Below are 19,373 nucleotides of genomic sequence, written 5' to 3' on the forward strand. Positions count from 1 at the left end.
ACTCCACAGATTTATCCCTTTCTGCATTTATGAACTCATAGTCGTCTTTTTTAAACTTCAAGTATCAGAATCAGACTTATTTTCTAATTGTTCCTGATCAGAAATTCGAGAATGCTAATCCTGGTAATTTGGTCTATTTAAAGGACAACCGGCACCATTTTTTTGTTTCCTAACTGACATCAGAAAAACGTTTTATAGCATCAAAAATACCCAAAACACGCAGGCTGATATTTTTCGTCAAATGCAAAACACCAATAACTTAAAGTGTCCCAAAACTACTTCAAAATGACCTCGGGATGGCGAGTTTCAGAAGGTCCCGCCCCCTTGTTCGTGACGTCACGCCAGGACGTCTTTGCCTTGCTCTACAATCAAAACAATGGCTTCAGATTCGGAGAAGATGCTTTCTTGTTACTCATCCAGTTATGAACATGATTCGAATAGTTCTGAAGAGGAAAGCATAAATGTTTGCAATTGATTAAAGAAGTCCATCTGTGTCATTTTCAGGCATCTGGACTCCAATGTAGCATCCCAGAAAATGCACAAGATGGCGCCCAAGCTCCGTTGGAAATGGGCTGATTTGTCTGCTGGGAATTTGTGTCAACTATTATCAAATAGTAGTCTTGGTGCAACACACGACAATTCACCATCACGTTATTTATGTGTTTTCTTTCTAATTTTGCCATCAACACGGATCAACACAAAGTTTTCAGATCAAACAAAGTACCCAAAATGCATTGTGTGTCACTGTCTCGATCAGGGGCGTTCCAGATGTGACGTCACTTCCGGTATCGTCATCAACTCGAAAACAAGTCTTAAAACGTAAAATATAGCTATATGCCGTGGAATCTTTGTAAAATGTGCTCAGAAGAAGTCATTTGAAGTGATTTTATAAATTATGGACACAATTTATAAAATCACTTCAAATGATTTTCTCCCAGTTATTCCCAAAGGATTTTTTTTAGACTGACGCAGTTTTTCGGCCACTTTGTTAGTTGTGATGTCAAAACACAGCAAGTACTGTGCAAAGGCTGTGATGGTGAGTCACTTCTTTCCAGCTGTTTTTTTTTTTTGGGGTCCGCTTGCGCTCTTGGTGCGCTCTTAGTAAAAACAATAATCTTCTTCGTTATTTTTTTTTTTTAAGTGATGAGTCATCACCAAGATAGAAGGACCGCCACTTTGACCTTTTGTTTTTTTTTTTTATTGCTGTCTCTGGGACTCTTGACAGACACGACGGCCGCGAAAAAAAGACGTTGATGGACTACTTTGTTTAAAGACCACTGAAAGAATTCTGTGGCTTTGAAATTCTCATTGTGGTGGTGGTGGTGTTGTTGGGGGGGGGGGGCAAAGTGTCTTGTTGGGGTGCGGTGGGAGCTTAATCTGCAATGCAAGCCAACACAAGTCTCAGGTGGCCAAACTCCTTGATCACTGCACCATGAGATCCCCCTGAACGGACTAAGGAAGCTAGAGGGGGGTAGGGTCTGTGGGCGTTTGGGGAAGTTTGTTATGGAAACTTCTAGTGTGACTCTGCTGTCCGCACCCTACTGACTTCCATTCATGCTGATCCAAAGATGATCCAAACCTGTGACACCACGTCATATTGTTATAGAATAATACATTACATTTTACGCGCTATTCAAAGCTCTCAAGGACACTTTACAGTCACAGACAAGCATAGGGACTATAATAAATAAAATACAATCACAAATAGGATGCAATAAATGAAATACAATTATAAATAGAAACAAGAGAGAGCGCTACACAGAAGATGCAATTTTAAATAGGTGGGTTTTGAGATGGGACTTGAAGGTGGGAAGAGAATCGATGTTACGAATGTTGGGAGGAAGTGAGTTCCAAAGTTTGGGGCCAGAGCAGCTGAAGGCTCTGTCACCCATCGTGCTGAGACGGGCGGGGGTGGGGAGGCACACAGAGGCCGAGGGGGCAAGAGGATCTGAGGGAACGAGAGGGAATAGAAATTTGAAGAAGGTCAGATAGGTATGGGGGATTATGGATTGCTTTAAATGCATGTATTTGACCGGGAGCCAGTGGAGCGCTTGGAGGACGGGAGTGATGTGGTGAAAGGATGAGGTTCTGGTGATGATCCGGGCTGAAGAATTCTGGACGAGTTGAAGTTTGTGGAGAAGTTTCTGAGGCACACCAAAGAGAAGTGAATTGCAATAGTCAATTCGGGAGGTGACAAGACTATGAACGAGGATAGCAGTGGTGTGAGGAGTGAGAGACAGGCGAAGACGGTTGATATTGCATAGGTGGAAGTTTTTGTTCACGCTTTTGCAGTTGATCTGATTGTCATCTTGATAACATGCCGATCTGAAAAAGATTCCTCACTTTGTATGAAAAAAGTTGTACTAGTTTCACTTCACTTCTTCACGTAGTATCTTGCTAAATTTTGGACATTGAAGCAGGTGTGACGAAGGATGCCCAGAATCCAAGATGGCTTTTCCCCTCTAAAAGACAAACAACACTTTCTGGACCACCACAAATCAAGACCCAGCAATGCATTTTATGTCTTCTAACGGCTTCATAATTCCCCAGTGGCAATTTGAACCCAAAACCTTTGGCTGTTCGTCAGACGTGGTAGCCACATTGATTCCCACAAGACAAATGTTGCATTTCCCTGGAAAACAGGACAGAATTTGGTCCAAGTGGTCAATTGTTTTAAGACGAATGACCTTTTATGGACAGTACAGGGACTACCAACCAAACGTTTTCTCAACAGACTCACCTGTGATTGTGGACAGTTCCGATTGACTTACAAGCACCCTGTAACCTGATACGTTGTCCAATGTAGCAATCAAGATCCCTGAAAGGGTTAACTCCCCCCGCCGCTCTTTGCCTCATCCTACGGGGTCAACCTTCTGTTGCAGAGGATTGCACAATATACCAGAGTGTATCCAAGCCAGAGATTCTTCACCCGTGAGAACCTTGAACACCCCCCCCTAAAAACACTGCCTGGCCATTTTGTAGTTTGCAGTGATGTGATCTTACTTTCAGGCAATGACCTCAGCACCGAGGATGACGAAAGCCACGTCTGCCACATCTGTGGAAGAAATGGATGCGTTTCCCAACGCAACGGGGACTCGTAGCCATTAGTCTTTAATCCGCAGGAACAAAACAGCTTGAACCTTTTGTACTGGGGAGGGGCCGTTGGAGAGGGGGGGGGGGGGTGTATTCGCTGCGAATTTGAGGATTCCAAGAAAGTCTATTATAAACACACAAGACAGAAACCTTGTGTCAAGTCCCTCGAGATACAGAAGAGCACAGTCGCAGATGAGCGTACCGATAGTCGCTCACATGGTTTACTTTAAAATATGCCAGGGGGTGGTGGGGTAAACCTTTTAGTAAAAACGGGCATAAGGCCCAAATGATGGTTCATGTCCTTGGCACCTGTTTGCCGTACGAGATCCAAAGAATCCAAATCCCTGCAGTGCTAATTATGCTTGACATGCTGCACATCTGGAACAGACCTTGTACCCCCACATTCCCCGCCAAACGTTCATGATTATGAAACCATAAGTATCCGAAAACTGCCCAGAAATGTTACGGTCCTTTTCATTGGCACATGGTCCACCAGCTCATTTGGTTTTATGAACATCTTCCTATTCGTGTTTGTGTAATCACGCTGCGAGCTTATGAAACAAAAGAAAACAACACTCTGACACTTGTGGGAGGTCAAACAGCATGAAGACATGCATTCTGCTGCCATCTTAGTTCGGAAGTAGCGCTTAGGCCTGCAGCATATCGAGATTTGGGCACGTTTCAGATTCATGATTCAGATTCAGTTTGTCAAATGCAGCGAGTTGGTTCTATGCGTACTTCGGTCGGTCTGCAGGCGTTCAGTTGTCCTCAACGTCCAGTCCAGGAGCATTGCGGAGACTGTGGCGGTCCTGAGGGTGGTCCTTGTGTATTTTTTTTGTCTTTCAAAAGATGTATTCTGTAAACCACACTATAGCATTTACTCTCCAATCACAAGCAAGCAAACGACAATAATTTACAGCGTAGGATTTTTCAAAAAAACTGTACAGACCACAAACCGCCGGTTCAGACCGCTTTATCACCAGAAACATAAATCTGCGTTTTGTTTTGTTGACTTGTAGTTGAATGTCTTTAAATGTTGTAGCAGACTTTTTTTGGGGGGGGATGCCGATGCCGAGAGACTGCATATGTTTCAATGTACCGACTACTTCTCAGGGGTGAACCGTGGTAGGAGGTTTTGTTCCTTCAGGATGGTAGCATGAGCGCAAATTTCACTTTAGCATCAAATGGACATTTGCAATTGACTAACTAATTCATTCACTGGCAGACGATGTGCAAAAATGCGTCCACTTCAAGGGTTTTTGTCATTGTCACTTGAGTTCCAGGACCCACAGATTATTAAGTTTTAGTACTACATAAATATTCAATACAGCTGTAGAAACCTTATACTCTCTTCTTTCATTAGAAAAAGAGCTCATTCCTAAATTATATGGGTCTGGAGTTATCGGAGCTTGAAATAGGGGCAGTTGTACAAATGGCAAATCCTACCCCCTTGTGGCAGGGAAAATTCGGGAATGGCAGTCAATGAGTTAAATATGTTTATACCCCAAATCTACATTTTGAAAGTCATTGAGAATCTTTCGTCTATTTTTTTTCCCGACCCATAATAATTCCTTGTTTTCCCATAGTGGAAATATAATGTTGTTTTGGACGCAATTTGTACCACTAAACTACTTCATGCAAACAAAGTTGTCAAGTACATGAAGTAAATCGTAATGTGAATGATACGCTGATCCCAGCTCAAAATAACCTACCTACCTAGCTACCAAGCTACCTCGCTACCTTGCTCGCTCGCTACCTACCTATCTACCTACCTACCTAGCTAGCTACCTAGCTTCCTAGCTACCTAGCTAGCTACCTACCTACCTAGCTAGCTAGCTACCTAGCTTCCTAGCTACCTAGCTAGCTACCTATCTTTCTATATATGTACAGTAAAGTCTCGTTATATCGATATCGGATATATCGATAGTCCCGGTTATATCGATACTATTTCTATGCACGCACTGAGAAAATTACATGCAAACAGGGTCGGATATATCGATAGTCCCGGTTATATCGATATTTTTTCGGACTCCCTTGAATATCGATATAACGAGACTTTACTGTATATAATTGCCTTTAATCGCCCCCTTACATTTTGAACACACCAAATCTGGCCCCCCTTTGCAACATGAAATAAATCGTAAATGTGAATGATACGCTGGTCCCAGCTCAAAATAACCTACCTACCTAGCTACCAAGCTACATAGCTACTTAGCTACCTACCTACCTCCCCATCTACCTAGCTACCCAGCTACCTTACTACCTAGCTACCTATCTACCTACCTACCTAGCTAGCTAGCTACCTAGCTTCCTAGCTACCTAGGTAACTACCTATCTTTCTATATATGTATATAATTGCCTTTAATCCCCCCCTTACATTTTGAACACACCAAATATGGCCCCCCTTTGCAACATGAAATAAATCGTAAATGTGAATGATACGCTGGTCCCGGCTCAAAATAACCTAGCTACCTAGCTACCAAGCTACATAGCTACTTAGCTACCTACCTACCTCCCCATCTACCTAGCTACCCAGCTACCTTACTACCTAGCTACCTATCTACCTACCTAGCTAGCTAGCTACCTAGCTTCCTAGCTACCTAGCTAGCTACCTATCTTTCTATATATGTATATAATTGCCTTTAATCTCCCCCTTACATTTTGAACACACCAAATCTGGCCCCCCTTTGCAACATGAAATAAATCGTAAATGTGAATGATACGCTGGTCCCGGCTCAAAATAAACTAGCTACCTAGCTACCAAGCTACATAGCTACCTAACTACCTACCTAGCTACCAAGCTACCTAGCTACTTAGCTACCTATCTATACCTACCTTCCTAGCTACCTACCTACCTACCTAGCTACCTAGCTAGGTACTTATCTTTCTATATACGTAGATAATTGCCTTTAATCGCCCCCTTACATTTTGAACACACCAAATCTGGCCCCCCTTTGCAAAAACCCCCCCCCTGATTTAATCCCTCCAATGATCATCACATTTTTATTCCAAATAAATCACGCCAAGAATATCACGTCGCCATATTGATGGTGTACATTTCCCATCCCAATATTTTCTCAGTCTACAAGGCTGACTCCACACTGTTGCAAACCCCCCCCCCCCCCCCCCCTCTCTCTTTCTCTCTCTCTCTCTCGTGGGAGGGCGGTCTCTCCGAGTGGGCGTTGCTTTAGTGTGTGTGAGGGTGTGTGTGAGCGTCTTGGTCTTGCACAGGGTGGTCGAGGAAGGGGATGGCTGAGGGAAAGCATACTTGGCACGGCTCCCTGCTTACAACGCACACTCTCTAGTTTGCACCGGGTGGCTAACTCCCTGCACGGGGGGGGGGACGGACAAGTGTCTGTATGCGTGAGTGTGTGCGTAGTAGTGGGGGGGGCGGGTGGGTGGCGGGATGCATGTCATAAATAAATAGTCCGGACCGCTACTTTTTTGTTTTTTTTTTCGGGGTGAGGCGGGGATAGGGTGGGCAATGCGATGAGGCGCGCGCACGACGCGGGTCTTGCGCCGCAGCCAAGAGCCTGCGTTTATCCGGAGACCTGCCGCTGCTGCTGACAAGCCGGCCTGGGGGACGAGGAGAGAGGGAGCAGGGTTGGGGGGGGGAGGAGGGTGAGCTCGACGAAGGGGCCGCCGACGCCGCCGCCGCCGGGAATCATGCAGTGTGCGATCTGGCTGGTGGGACTCGCGTGTCATCTGTCAGCGCTTGTGCGGCTCGCCGCGCAATACCGGTTGCATCCCAAACAAGGTACGACTCGACTTTTTCCCCCCCTTCCAAGCACGTCGGTACGCTTGTGACAACCCCCCCACCCACCCCCACCCCCCTTTTGCAGAAGTTTTCGTCAGCCAGCTGTCATCGTACGAAATCACCAGCCCGCTGCGGGTCAATGACTTCGGAGAGTCCTTCCCGCACTCGACGCACTACAGGCGCCGGCGCAGGAGTTTAAACGACGAGCCGTCCGCGCCGCGGCTCCACTACCGGATCGAAGCGTACGGACAACGCTTCCATCTTAACCTCAGCGCGCACTCGGACTTCATCGCGCCCGCCTACGCCGTCACGCACTTGGGAACGGCCGGCGAGAGTCCGTCGCGGGAGGTCGCTGACATGCGACACTGTTTCTTCCGAGGACACGTTAACTCCCGAGAGGAGCAGCCGGCGGTGTTCAGCCTGTGCGCTGGCTTGGTGAGTACCCCGCTTGAACTGACCCTTCCATCCCCGCCCACTTGCTGAAAACTCTCTTGCGTCAAAGCGGCGGCAGGTTTTCCGTCGGTGCTTCTTAACCTTTAATCCGTCACATTTATTACATTTGTAAAATTACACGACACATTATTTGTTGTGCATGCTATCTGCGGGTCCTGTTTGACGTCATAGCCCATGCTTCTTTCTACTCTGATGTGGTGGTGAAGCGGTTCATATTTCATAACTGTCAACTTTGGCTAATCACTGCCCTTATAAATGATTGCAATTCCCGTATAAAAGTTGTACTACGCCGTATATTATTCAAAATGCTAAAAAAATGCTAACAGGTGGAAACGCAGACAGTTTACCGCGCATGCGCACGTTATGCTTTTATCAATCCGATTAAAAAAAATATGCGATTGCGGATTATCAGAATGAGAAAACCTTTATTCGGCCCACAATGGTGAAATTTGCAGTGCATAGCAGCAATTTGAGAGGGGATGCGGTGGTGGGGGAGGGGTGAAAGGATAGAAAACAAGATATTTTAAGCATAACAATATTCTAAGCATAGCCAAATAAAAATGTCAACTGTATACTGTGCAAAACCGTTTCATAAAAAAACTGTACATAGTACTTTTGCTGGTTTGCCGTGTCAATAGTAGCGATCGGCGGCAGCATTGTCGTTAACTACAGGCAGTTGAGAACAACTCAATTTGGTCATAGTAAGACCGGTTCATATGTTTTTTTTCCCCGTATAAAAGTTGTAGTAGGCTGTACATTATTTGATATAATTAAAAAAAAACGTATAAAATACGGGTCAAACGTATACGTTGACAGGTATGATATTTATGCGGCGCAGTTGGGAATATTTTTATGCGTCCATACTTCCATCCTTTCTTTCATCCAACCAACCATCCTTCCTTTCTTCCATCCATCCAGCCAACCAACCATCCATCCATCCACCCTTTCTTCCATCCATCCATCCATCCATACATACATACATACATCCATACATACATACATACATACATACATACATACATACATACATACATACATACATACATACATACATACATACATACATACATACATACATACATACATACTTACATCCTTTCTTCCATCCATCCATCCATTTATTCTTCCATCCATACATACATACATACATCCTTTCTTCCATCCATCCATCCATCCATCAATCCATCCATCCATTTATTCTTCCATCCATACATACATACATCCATACCTACCTACCTACCTACCTACCTACCTACCTACCTACCTACCTACCTACCTACCTACCTACCTACCTACCTACTTTCTTCCATCCACCCAACCAACAAACAAACCAACAAACCAAACAGTCAATTACAAGTCAAGATCTGTCCGCCATTTTTTAATAATTAATAGGCAAAATAGGCAAATGACAGATGAAGATGTTGTAGTGTTTGTGGTTGGAATGCGTCACGTTGAAAGCTTTCTGACCATGCAGAAATGTTGCTTCCCTTCGCTCGGTGGCACGCGAGAGGCAAAATGTACAGGGACAACCGCAAGAATAAACATGTTGTTCCAAGTCATAGCTCATCAGAAGTCAGCCATGTTATCTTTGCAAAGGCAGCGTTTGGGAGAAAGCCTTGGCATCGGCCATCGTTACACCGTGCATGCGTGCGTGAAACAATCTGAACTTTTCATATCGTGATGATCATTCATAAAATTGTCATCATTATCTGTGTTTTCACAGTAGTCCGAAAAAGAAGCCGGAAACAACGTGACATGATTTTTTTTTTAACGCAAAAAATATGGAAGCGCTGTTTAAAAAGTGTGGAGGTTGTTTATTTGAATCGTATCCGTTTGTTTGTTTTTTCAATGTCTTGTTAAATGGATTTTTTTTTCCACGTGTTTTTTTTTGTTTGTTTTTGGAATATTTTTCAGAGTTAATTATTAATAAATATGTAAATAAGATTTTTTTTCAGAAAATTATTAATAGTTATTAATCAATAGATAACAATTTATTATTTATATTCCAAAAACAGAAGAACACTGGGAATTTTGGAGTATTATATTATTAATAATTCATTAATAATAAATAGATAAATAAGTATTCATAATTTATTATTAATATTCCAAAACCAGAAAAACAATAGGAAAGTTGCAATGTTATGAATAATTATTAATAAATATATAACTAATTATTAATGATTTATTATTAATATTCCAACAACAGAAAAACATTAGGAAACTTCCAACAAAAATGGGGCAGAAAAATTCCATTTCACAAAACATTTAGAAAAAATACCATTCAAATAAACTACCTATTTATTAATAATAATAATATTGTTATCTTTTTTGTTTAATATTTTTCTTAGATTTTTACCCCCAGTTTTTTAGTGTATTTTTAGTGCATAAATAAATATTTTCCAATATTATTCTAGTTTTTTTCAGAATAATCTTTTGACAAAAAAAATCTAAAAAATAAGTTCATAAAACAAAAAAGACTCAGAAAAAAATTGTTTTTAATATGCTTCCATTTTTCATTTCTTTTTTAGATTTTACCCGTTTTTCAGAATGTCCATCTTTTAGTGCTTGCTTGAATATTTTTTTCTTGTTATTCAGAATAATCTTTTAACCCCCCCAAAAAAATCAAAACAATAAGTTCATAAAACAAAAAAAGACACAGAAAAACATTCTTTTTCAATATGCTTCCATAACTTGCCAAAAATAAACCATTTTATGACCAAATTGTGGCACACATTCCATAATATACTCTATAAGAAGACTAGACAGGAAGTATCAGCCCAAGCCAACTAAGAACTATTTGATATTTCTATCTTTTATATGTGACTTCACTTGTCAATGAAATTGAAACTTGAATGACGCGGCCATTTGACACTCACGCGCCACCCCCATCGGATTCTTGCATTGGGTGGACTTTTTGGCGCGATCCCCGCGATGCAGACAGTAATACTCCGGGTGGAATCCCAATCTGTGACATGTCTCCTTATTTTAGATGGCCGCACCTTGTACTGTACTAGTATAGTATTTACAGCGCATATAAAAAGTGTACACACCCATGTTTTGGTGATATTAAAAAAAAATCACATTGATTTCAACTAGGTATGGAAGCATATTGACTAACGATAAAATAAAATAGGCTAAATTTTCTGATTTTATTTTGACACCTGATAAAATATTGGGAAAATAAATATTTAAAAAAAATGGCAAAACTTTAAATACATCTTAAATGAGGAAAATAAAGATGTGCCATAAATTATTTAAAAATATGGCGGGGTATAGGAGGTGGGGGGAATCTGACTATTTATACATAGACTCATCGGATTAGTTAAAATGGCAGCACAGAAACCCCCGAAGTGGACCATATTTGCAGGTCTAATCAATAACGTCCTTGATCGATCAGCACATTGGGACCTTACACCTGATCACTGATTTTACACATCTGCCAATTGGTCCGATCCGATCTGTGTCAAGTCTAGTGGCCATCATCTAAATAATCATGTTTAGTTCACCCTTAAAGGACAACCGACACCATTTTTTTGTTTCTTAACTAACATCAGAAAAACGTTTTATAGCATCTAAAATACCCAAAACACGCAGGCTGATATTTTTAGTCAAATGCAAAACACCAATAACGATGACTTAAATTGTCCCAAAACTGCCACAAAATGAGTTTGGAACTGGGAATTGGTCGTGACGTCACGCAAGGATACTCCTTCACACACTGTCTTGCTCCAGAATCGAAACAATGGCTTCAGAGAGTTCAGATTTGGAGAAGATGCTTTCTTGTTACTCATCCAGTTATGAATATGATTCAAATAGTTCTGAAGAGGGAAGCATAAGTGTTTGCAATCGATTAAAGAAGTCCTTCCATGTCATTTTGAGGTGCCTGGACCGCAATGTAGTGTCCCAGAAAATGCACAAGATGGCCCCCAAGCTCCATTGGAAATGGGCTGATTTGTCTGCTTGGAATTTGTGTCAACAAGTATCAAATAGTAGTCTTGGTGCAACACACAACGATTCACCATCGCATTATGTATTTTCCTTCTAATTTTGCCATCAACACGGAACAACATGAAGTTTTCAGACCAAACAAAGTACCCAAAATGCATTGTGTGTCGCTTTCTCTGTCAGGGGCGTTCCCTCTGTGATGTCACTTAGGGGATCGTCATCAACCCGAAAACGAAACTTCATGAATATTCAGTGCAAGTCTTGAAACATAAAATATAGCTATATGCGGTGGAATCTTTGTAAAATGCACTCAGTAGAAGTCATTTGAAGTGATTTTACAAATTATGGATGCAACTTGTCAGGAGGTGTCGGTTGTCCTTTAAATGAGACACAGTGATTAATGCGGGTGTCAGCTTTTGCCTGTTACTACCCTGTGATTTTCCCGATTTGCAAGGTGGTGGTGGCGGGACAGAGGAACAGGGTGTATTGGACAAATTGTATGTAAATAAAGTCAGCTGGAACAAAATCTCAAACAACAAAGTTATCAGAACAAAAATATCCCAAAGTAGCAAACAAAACCATCAGTACAACATAAGACAAAACAAACCTGACAGACTGAAACAAAACAATGACTTAATGGTTGTTCTATGAGTCTTTTTAATTGCCACAGATTAAGACGTCCAGCATTATAAATTAAAGCTTCCGTGATAATGACAGCTGGACCCGAGAACATCCAGAAATACCCAAACAGGTGGCATCCCAGCATGCATTGCGTCCAACTGTAAACGCCCGCTTCGGTCTCCCCGATTGAAAGACAGGACGTAGGCCGGTAGAGTTGAAACAGTCCATCAAATGATTTCCCTGTTTGTAAAGCAATTTAAGAACTGAAGTATGCTAAATTGATCGGGCTAATCAGCTTTTAATTGGCTCTCTGCACCAACTTTGATGAATGACTCGCTTATCCAAACATGTTTGCATCCTTTTTCAAGCAATCTCTGTTGGTTATCCGCATCATCACTCATTGAGAATGACGGCAACAATGGAGACGGCACCAAAGGCTATTGGGTCATAAATGTGGCCATATCTGATCACTGGAGCTTAATGGCTTAGCCACATTTTTTTTTTTTTTTGGTCGTGATGAGGTCATGAAAGGAATAATTAAGCTCAAAAACAAAGGAGGCATTCTCAGGGGTGGTGGATAAGAAGCAGGTTCCCCGTTTCTCGCTCGCTACTTACTCAAAGTTGAGAAACGGTGTGTCTGGGGAGCAGTTGGCCTTTACAGAATGAGCTTGTGGCGACAAGCAGCCTAAAAGAAAAAAAAAAAAAAAACGACTGGGTTGTTCACACCGTGGGAAATGCTCGCTGCCGGGAGGTGCCGAGTACCCCGACATCAAAGACGTGTGTGGTGACACAGCCTGGCTGACAAACGGGGCCATCGTCATACCGATGCCCCCCATGTGCCGCTAAGATCACGATTGGGCCTCCACAAGGGCCAAAACCGTTTGACGTTTCATATCATTTGTCGTTTCTTGACAGAGCCTTCCATTTTGAATCGAATCGTAGTACCACTAAATCGAATTGTGATACAGTAAAGTCTCGTTATATCGATATTCAAGGGAGTCCGAAAAAATATCGATATAACCGGGACTATCGATATATCCGACCCTGTTTGCATGTAATTTTCTCCGTGCGTGCATAGAAATAGTATCGATATAACCGGGACTATCGATATATCCGATATCGATATAACAAGACTTTACTGTATTTAAAAATGGTGACATCCTTGAATCCTATCGGAACCCACGTTTGGACAATCGTATCACAATCGTATATATATATAGTACATAGCTGGCTATCTATTTGCTATTTATTAGCTATCAAGCATGCTATCTGGCTATCAGGCTGGCTACCTAGCTGGCTACCTATCTGGTTGGCTATCTATTTGCTATCTATTAGCTATCGACCTTGCCATCTGGCTATCTGGCTGGCTACCTAGCTCACTACCTAGCTGGCTATCTATTTGCTATCTATTAGCTATCAAGCTTGCTATCTGGCTGGCTACCTAGCTGGCGACCTATCTGGTTGGCTATTTATTTGCTATCTATTAGCTATTTTTTGGCTAGCTAATGTTGCTTTCTAGCTGGCTACCTTGCTACATATCTATTTGATCTATATTTGCTAACTAGCTATCTAGCTGGCTACCTAACTAGCTATCTATTTGCTATCTATATGCTATCTATTAGCTAGATATCTATCCAGCTATCTATTAGTTATCCATTAGCCAGCGAGCTAACTTTCTATCTATTTGAGTTGTTCCAGGTTGAGTGAACGCTGGCGCATGTGGCTGCCGCTTCTCACCCACAGAAAAAATACTTAAGGCGCTTATAAATGAAATGTATTATTATTATTATTATTATTATTGAACAATACACGAAAAACACATACACACTATAATAACACGAAAAGGCATATATTCTTTATCTTTCGTTAAAACGGTGCATGTTGTAGTCATTTGTAAAACTGTACAGACACTCCCCAACTTACGAACGAAAAAGGTGAATTTGTTCGTAAGTTGCTTCAGTGCGTATGTTTTGTATGGAATGTATATTTAAGGTTTATCAGAATCAGAAATACTTTAATAGTCCCACAATTGGTAAATGTATTTATTTATTTGTGTCTTTTTATTTATCTATGAATAGACACTCCCCAATTTATGAACGAGATACATTCCGAACGGTCATTCGTAAGGTGAATTTGTTCGTAAGTTACTTCAGCGCGTATATTTTGTATCGAATGTATGTTTAAGGCTTATATAACTATATTTAAGGCTTGCATCAGTAACATATATTGGTTTATACTGAAAAATAAACATTTAATAAAATATATGCTCTATACAGATATGTACATTTACAACTGGAGAGAATACTACATATGTTACTATGTTTGTATGTACCATTGTTCATAACTCGAATGTTCGTAAGTAGGGGAGTGTTTGTACTTCCTTATTTGCAATATACAGCACCCAGGTAGACATGGCAGTGAGACGAGAAGGCACAGAACGTAGGGCTGGAACTGATTAACGTTCTTTGCATTTATTTTAATTGGGAAATATGATTTGAGTTACAAACACGATCACCGAACAAATGTATCATATATGTGTGTCAAAGCAGTTTTTTGAATTCCCATCATATTGTTTTTTTTTTTTTTTTTCAATATCATGACGATGACCTAGCCTGTAATGGAAACCCCCGTCGACCCCCCCACATCACCCAAACCCTCTTTTCCTCCATCCCGAGGCGGTAAAAGTCCAATTCAGCACCCATTGCTGAACAGCAACCTTTGTGTTCATTTTTTTTTTTTTTTTTTTTGCTGGGAAATGTGGAAACTGTGCCACCACCGCCCCTCCCCCGCCACCTCCCGCTCTACATCCACTTGACAAAGCGGCTTCCTGTTTCTTTCTCACATCAAAGTTAACTGGCCATAGATAGTGATTTACAAGATAAAGGTAACCATCTACTTACCACTTACTACATATAAATCATTTATACTTTTTTAAAAATGTTCCGGCAAATGTCTCCCTCGAAAACAGCAGTTTTTGTCGCCACTTGAAAACTTTTATAGTTTTTTTTTTTGTGACTTTCGCTTCAAGCCTCGAGAGTGTGTCTGAATGCGTGAATAATAATAATAATAATTAATACATTTCATTTATAAGCGCCTTTCAAAACTCTCACATTCGCTTTGCAGTCACAGGATAAGTTTTTCTGTGGGTGAGCAGCGACAGCCACATGCGCCAGCGTTCACTCAACCCGGAAGTAACTCAAATAGATAGAAAGCTAGCCAGCTCGCTAATAGATAGCTATTAGACAGCTAGCTAGATAGCCAATAGATAGCTAGCCAACCAGCTAGACAGCTAATAGATAGCTATCAGATAGCTAGCCGAATAGCCAGCTAGATAGCTAATAGATAGCAAGCCAGATAGCCACCCAGTTAATAGATAGCAAATAGATAGCTCGGTAGCTAGCTAGATAACTTTCAGTGTGAGTCCATGACCAAAACGTTGAGTAAAACTAGCTGTACTTTTGTATATTTAGTTGCTCTAACTGAATACCAGAATTCGATATTTTAAAGAAAAAATTCCATTCCAATGCGCCTCTTCAAATAAATAAATCAATAAATGAAAAATGAACCGAATAGCCGCGGTAACCCTCACTTAAATGCTGATCCCGACAATGTTTACACGAGTCAAGAATGAGCGCAGCCAACCACGCTTGTCGCTGAAAAGAATAAATCCAAAAGGACAAACAACTAAATGTTTTTTTCCACTCGCTCCATTTTGAGTTCAAGGAGATTTATCGAAAAGTTGAGAAGTTCAACAGGCCGACAAATTCATTTGGCTGAAAGATATGACCCGAAGTTACATTTTGGGAGGTTTTTTTTTTTTCTGTCTCACTAGACCTCCATTTCAGCCAGCATTATTGGATTAGCTTCCATTTTGCTTTTTGCTACATTTTTTTCTGCCACATTTTTTTCTGAAATATTTTGACGTTGGTACGAGAAGAATTGGAGCCGGGAATTTACTGTGATGGAAGCCGACTTGCAGTTATGGATGGATGGATGGATGGATGGATGGATGGATGGATGGATGGATGGATGGATGGAGATATGATGGATGGATGGATGGATGGATGGATGGATGGATGGATGGATGGATGGATGGATGGATGGATGGATGGATGGAGATATGATGGATGGATGGATGGATGGATGGAGATATGATGGATGGATGGATGGAGATATGATGGATGGATGGATGGATGGATGGAGATATGATGGATGGATGGATGGATGGATGGATGGATGGATGGATGGATGGAGATATGATGGATGGATGGATGGATGGATAGATGTATGGATGGATGTAGAGATAATAGATGGATGTAGAGGATTTAGAGGATTATCCTTATCCTGTGACTGTAAAGTGATCTTGAGAGTTTTGAAAGGCGCTTAGAAATCAAATGTATTATTATTATTATTATTATTAGTAGTAGTAAAAAATTGAATAATAACAGCATAATGTGATAACATTTGTCCACCTGTCTACCCCCCGCCCCTTTTCCTCACTGCTGCGTGCGTCTGTAATTCTCCCCTCCCTACTCTACCACGGATCTTGACCAATCACATGCGGCTTTAACCGAAGACGGGGGTGGGGAATAGAGGACAAAAAAAGTCGCCTCCCATTTCTGGCTCCTTGTTAGGAACCGGTTCTCTTCGTTCACTTCATAGATCCGACTCTAAGAACCGTCTCGTTTGCGAACGACACATCGTGGCGCTTTCGAGCTACACGCTAATGTTTACCATATCGGAATCACCATAAAGTGTCACTTTGCGATGATGGGCCTTGAATAACAGGGGTAATGGGGGTAGGGTGGGTGTACTGAGGAAACATTCCAGCATGCGATATCCTGTTTAAGCGTGCGCATGATATGACCATGCAAACAGTCTCATGGCTGAGCAAACTCAGGAGTTTTTTTTTTTTTTTACAAGGGCCCGAGCTGCCAAATCAATGTTAGCATTCCTCTGTTCCGATGATGATGATGATGATGCAACAGCCGCCGGCGGGGGGACCTTAAACGGTTGACAGTCAGAACTGCGCCAGATAAGAAACGTCTCCTCCCGCCGTACGCAAAGAGCTTTCTGTCTGACATGATCTCTCAGAGTCAGCATGTCAATCACAGACTAAAAATGATTGCCCCTAAGGCTGTCGGCATTTTACAAGACTGCAGCTGTTGGAAGTACGAAAGAGTCATGGAACCTGGAATGCGCTATATACAGTCAAATCTCGGTTTTCAAACGTCTCGGTTCTCATCCCATTGGGTTTTCAACCAAAAATGTCATATTTTGTATGCCCCGGTATACAACCGAAATTTTGTTCTCAACCAAACTGAATGCATCTGAATGCATCACTTGACTATCCTCCGTCTTCCTCATTGTGACCGACGCAGTAATATTATTGTTGTTTTATTTTTGCGAAAATGCAGACATATTCGGTTAAGATCTTTTGAATAGTATGATTTTAAAGCAAGCACAGGATGGTTTGAAAAGTTAGTTTACCCCGTGATTGCCCAAAGACATCTGGGAGAGGTGCCAACATGGCCCGTGGCAGACAGATAGAGAGATACAGTAAAGTCTCGTTATATCGATATTCAAGGGAGTCCGAAAAAATATCGATATAACCGGGACTATCGATATATCCGACCCTGTTTGCATGTAATTTTCTCCGTGCTTGCATAGAAATAGTATCGATTTTACCGGGACTATCGATATATCTGATATCGATATAACGAGACTTTACTGTATTTATGTACAGATGTTAATGTTGATGTTAAAAATGGGTGAAAATAAGTTTGTTTTTATAGAATTTTACACATGACCTGCTCTATTATTAAGTTATTATCCGGTTTATGCTGTGAAATTGTTAAAAAAAAAATATATATATATACTTTGAGTGGATTAAGGTGTTTTGGCGTTCTGACTTTCATCTCAGAATTCTAATTTTAATCTCATAATTCTAATTTTAAAGTGGGAATTCTGACCCTAATCTGAGAAATCTACTTTAATATCAGAATTCTGACTTTAATCTCAGAGTTCTGACTTTAATCTCAGAATTCTGATTTTAAACCCACAATTCTAATTTTAATCTCAGAATTTTCACTTTAATCCCAGATTAAATTCAAAACTCTGACTATAATCTCAGATTAAATCCGGTCTATCGGCATGAGAGAAGATTGTACTCTCAGATTAAAATCAGAATTCTGAGATTAAAGTCAGAATTCTGAATATAAACTCAGAATTCTGAGATTAAAGTGAGAATCTTGCAAACTGTATTATTTTATTTCTTCATTGTCCCTAATCCTCTTTAGTACACCTCTCCTAAACCACCCCTATCTCTTTTTTTTGCCGTGCTCCAGAGTGGCACTTTCACAACGCCAGACGGCGAATATTTCCTGGAGCCTCTCATGAACGCCGATGGGGAGGCGGAGTACGAGGACGAACACCATAAACCCCATCTGGTCTATCGGCACGAGAGGAGACGCAATATCTCCAACGACGGCGAGCCTTGTTCGGCCTCAGGTAACAGACTGCAGACTGTCTCACCGTCTTGACTGTAACCGCCGTCTGGTTGATTTACTGTTTCGTAATACGTATCGTGCTGAAATGTAAATTATACCCAGTCACGATTTCAGTCTGAAGACAGTTTTTGTTTGTGTATGTGTATCAGACTACGGAAAAGGAACACCCTTTAATTTTGAAGTGTCTTGTCTGTTGCCGATTCTTCTGTTTCAAACTGGGTAGTGAAGAGACTGCGACTGAGTGGAGTCTAATTGCCGTTGTAAAGAACTTGGACTGACCTCCTTCATAGGCTTTGGTCTTTCAGATGCTCAGTCTGTGTGTGGTAAACAGAGTCCAGAAATGTGGAGGGTCTCTGTTAGATCCTCGATTGTGCTTGAAGATCAGAATCAGAATCATCTTTATTGACCAAGTATGTAGAACACACAAGGAATTTGTCCCTGGTAGAATACGCTGCACTAGTATCGTCATGAGAAAGATTGAGGCACTATGCAGTTCTATTTGGGTTACTGTGTAGAGAGTTTTTGTTTGTGTATGTGTATCAGACTATGGAAATGGAACACCCTTTAATTTTCATGTGTCTTGTCCGTTGCCGATTCTTCTATTTCAAACTGGGTAGTGAAGACCCCTTGAAGAGACCGTGACCGAGTGGAGTCCGGTTGCCTTTGTCATTCTGGTCAAGGGCTTAGTGGGCGGGCTTTTTTGGGGATGGAGGGGACGCAAATAAATCTTGTTTGTGCAAGCCTCTTCGTTGGCTTGTTGTCTCGAGCTGGGCTATTGTCGCACGGCGGTGGCAATTGTGCGCCTTGACAATTTCAAGAACTTGGACTGACCTCCTTCATAGGCTTTGGCCTTTCAGACGCTTAGTGTGGTAAACAGAGTCCAGAAATGTGGAGGGTGTCTGTTAGATCGTCGATTGTGCTTGAAGATCCAAATTAGAATCAGAACCAGAACCAGATTCATCTTTATTGCCAAGTATATAGAACACTCAAGGAAT

General features: G+C 41.4%; 1 protein-coding gene and 2 long non-coding RNA genes across 3 annotated transcripts in view; 2 read left to right on the plus strand and 1 right to left on the minus strand.

Moving 5' to 3' along the window:
- The window catches only part of LOC148897526 (uncharacterized), a 38,472-nt gene extending 37,400 nt beyond the window's left edge, over positions 1-1,072 (plus strand). Inside the window, exon 5 of the long non-coding RNA XR_016114911.1 lies at positions 505-1,072. This is a non-coding gene — a long non-coding RNA (uncharacterized LOC148897526). The remainder of the gene's footprint in view (positions 1-504) is intronic.
- A 2,875-nt stretch (positions 1,073-3,947) lies between these two features.
- On the minus strand, positions 3,948-6,461 carry LOC148897527 (uncharacterized). Its single transcript, XR_016114912.1, has 2 exons — positions 5,879-6,461; positions 3,948-5,585 (listed from the first exon to the last, which is right to left on the minus strand). It is a non-coding gene; the product is annotated as an uncharacterized LOC148897527 (long non-coding RNA).
- Positions 6,462-6,699: 238 nt separating this feature from the next.
- The window catches only part of LOC148897528 (A disintegrin and metalloproteinase with thrombospondin motifs 20), a 128,058-nt gene continuing 115,384 nt past the window's right edge, over positions 6,700-19,373 (plus strand). The window contains exons 1-3 of the mRNA XM_088995813.1: positions 6,700-6,850; positions 6,936-7,285; positions 18,217-18,379. Of these exons, the coding sequence (XP_088851939.1) occupies positions 6,760-6,850; positions 6,936-7,285; positions 18,217-18,379 (604 nt within the window). The 5' untranslated portion in view covers positions 6,700-6,759. The remainder of the gene's footprint in view (positions 6,851-6,935; positions 7,286-18,216; positions 18,380-19,373) is intronic.

Source organism: Hippocampus bargibanti, linkage group LG05, assembly GCF_051943395.1.
Source record: "Hippocampus bargibanti isolate YZ-2025 linkage group LG05, ASM5194339v1, whole genome shotgun sequence".
Taxonomy (NCBI): Eukaryota; Metazoa; Chordata; class Actinopteri; order Syngnathiformes; family Syngnathidae; genus Hippocampus; species Hippocampus bargibanti.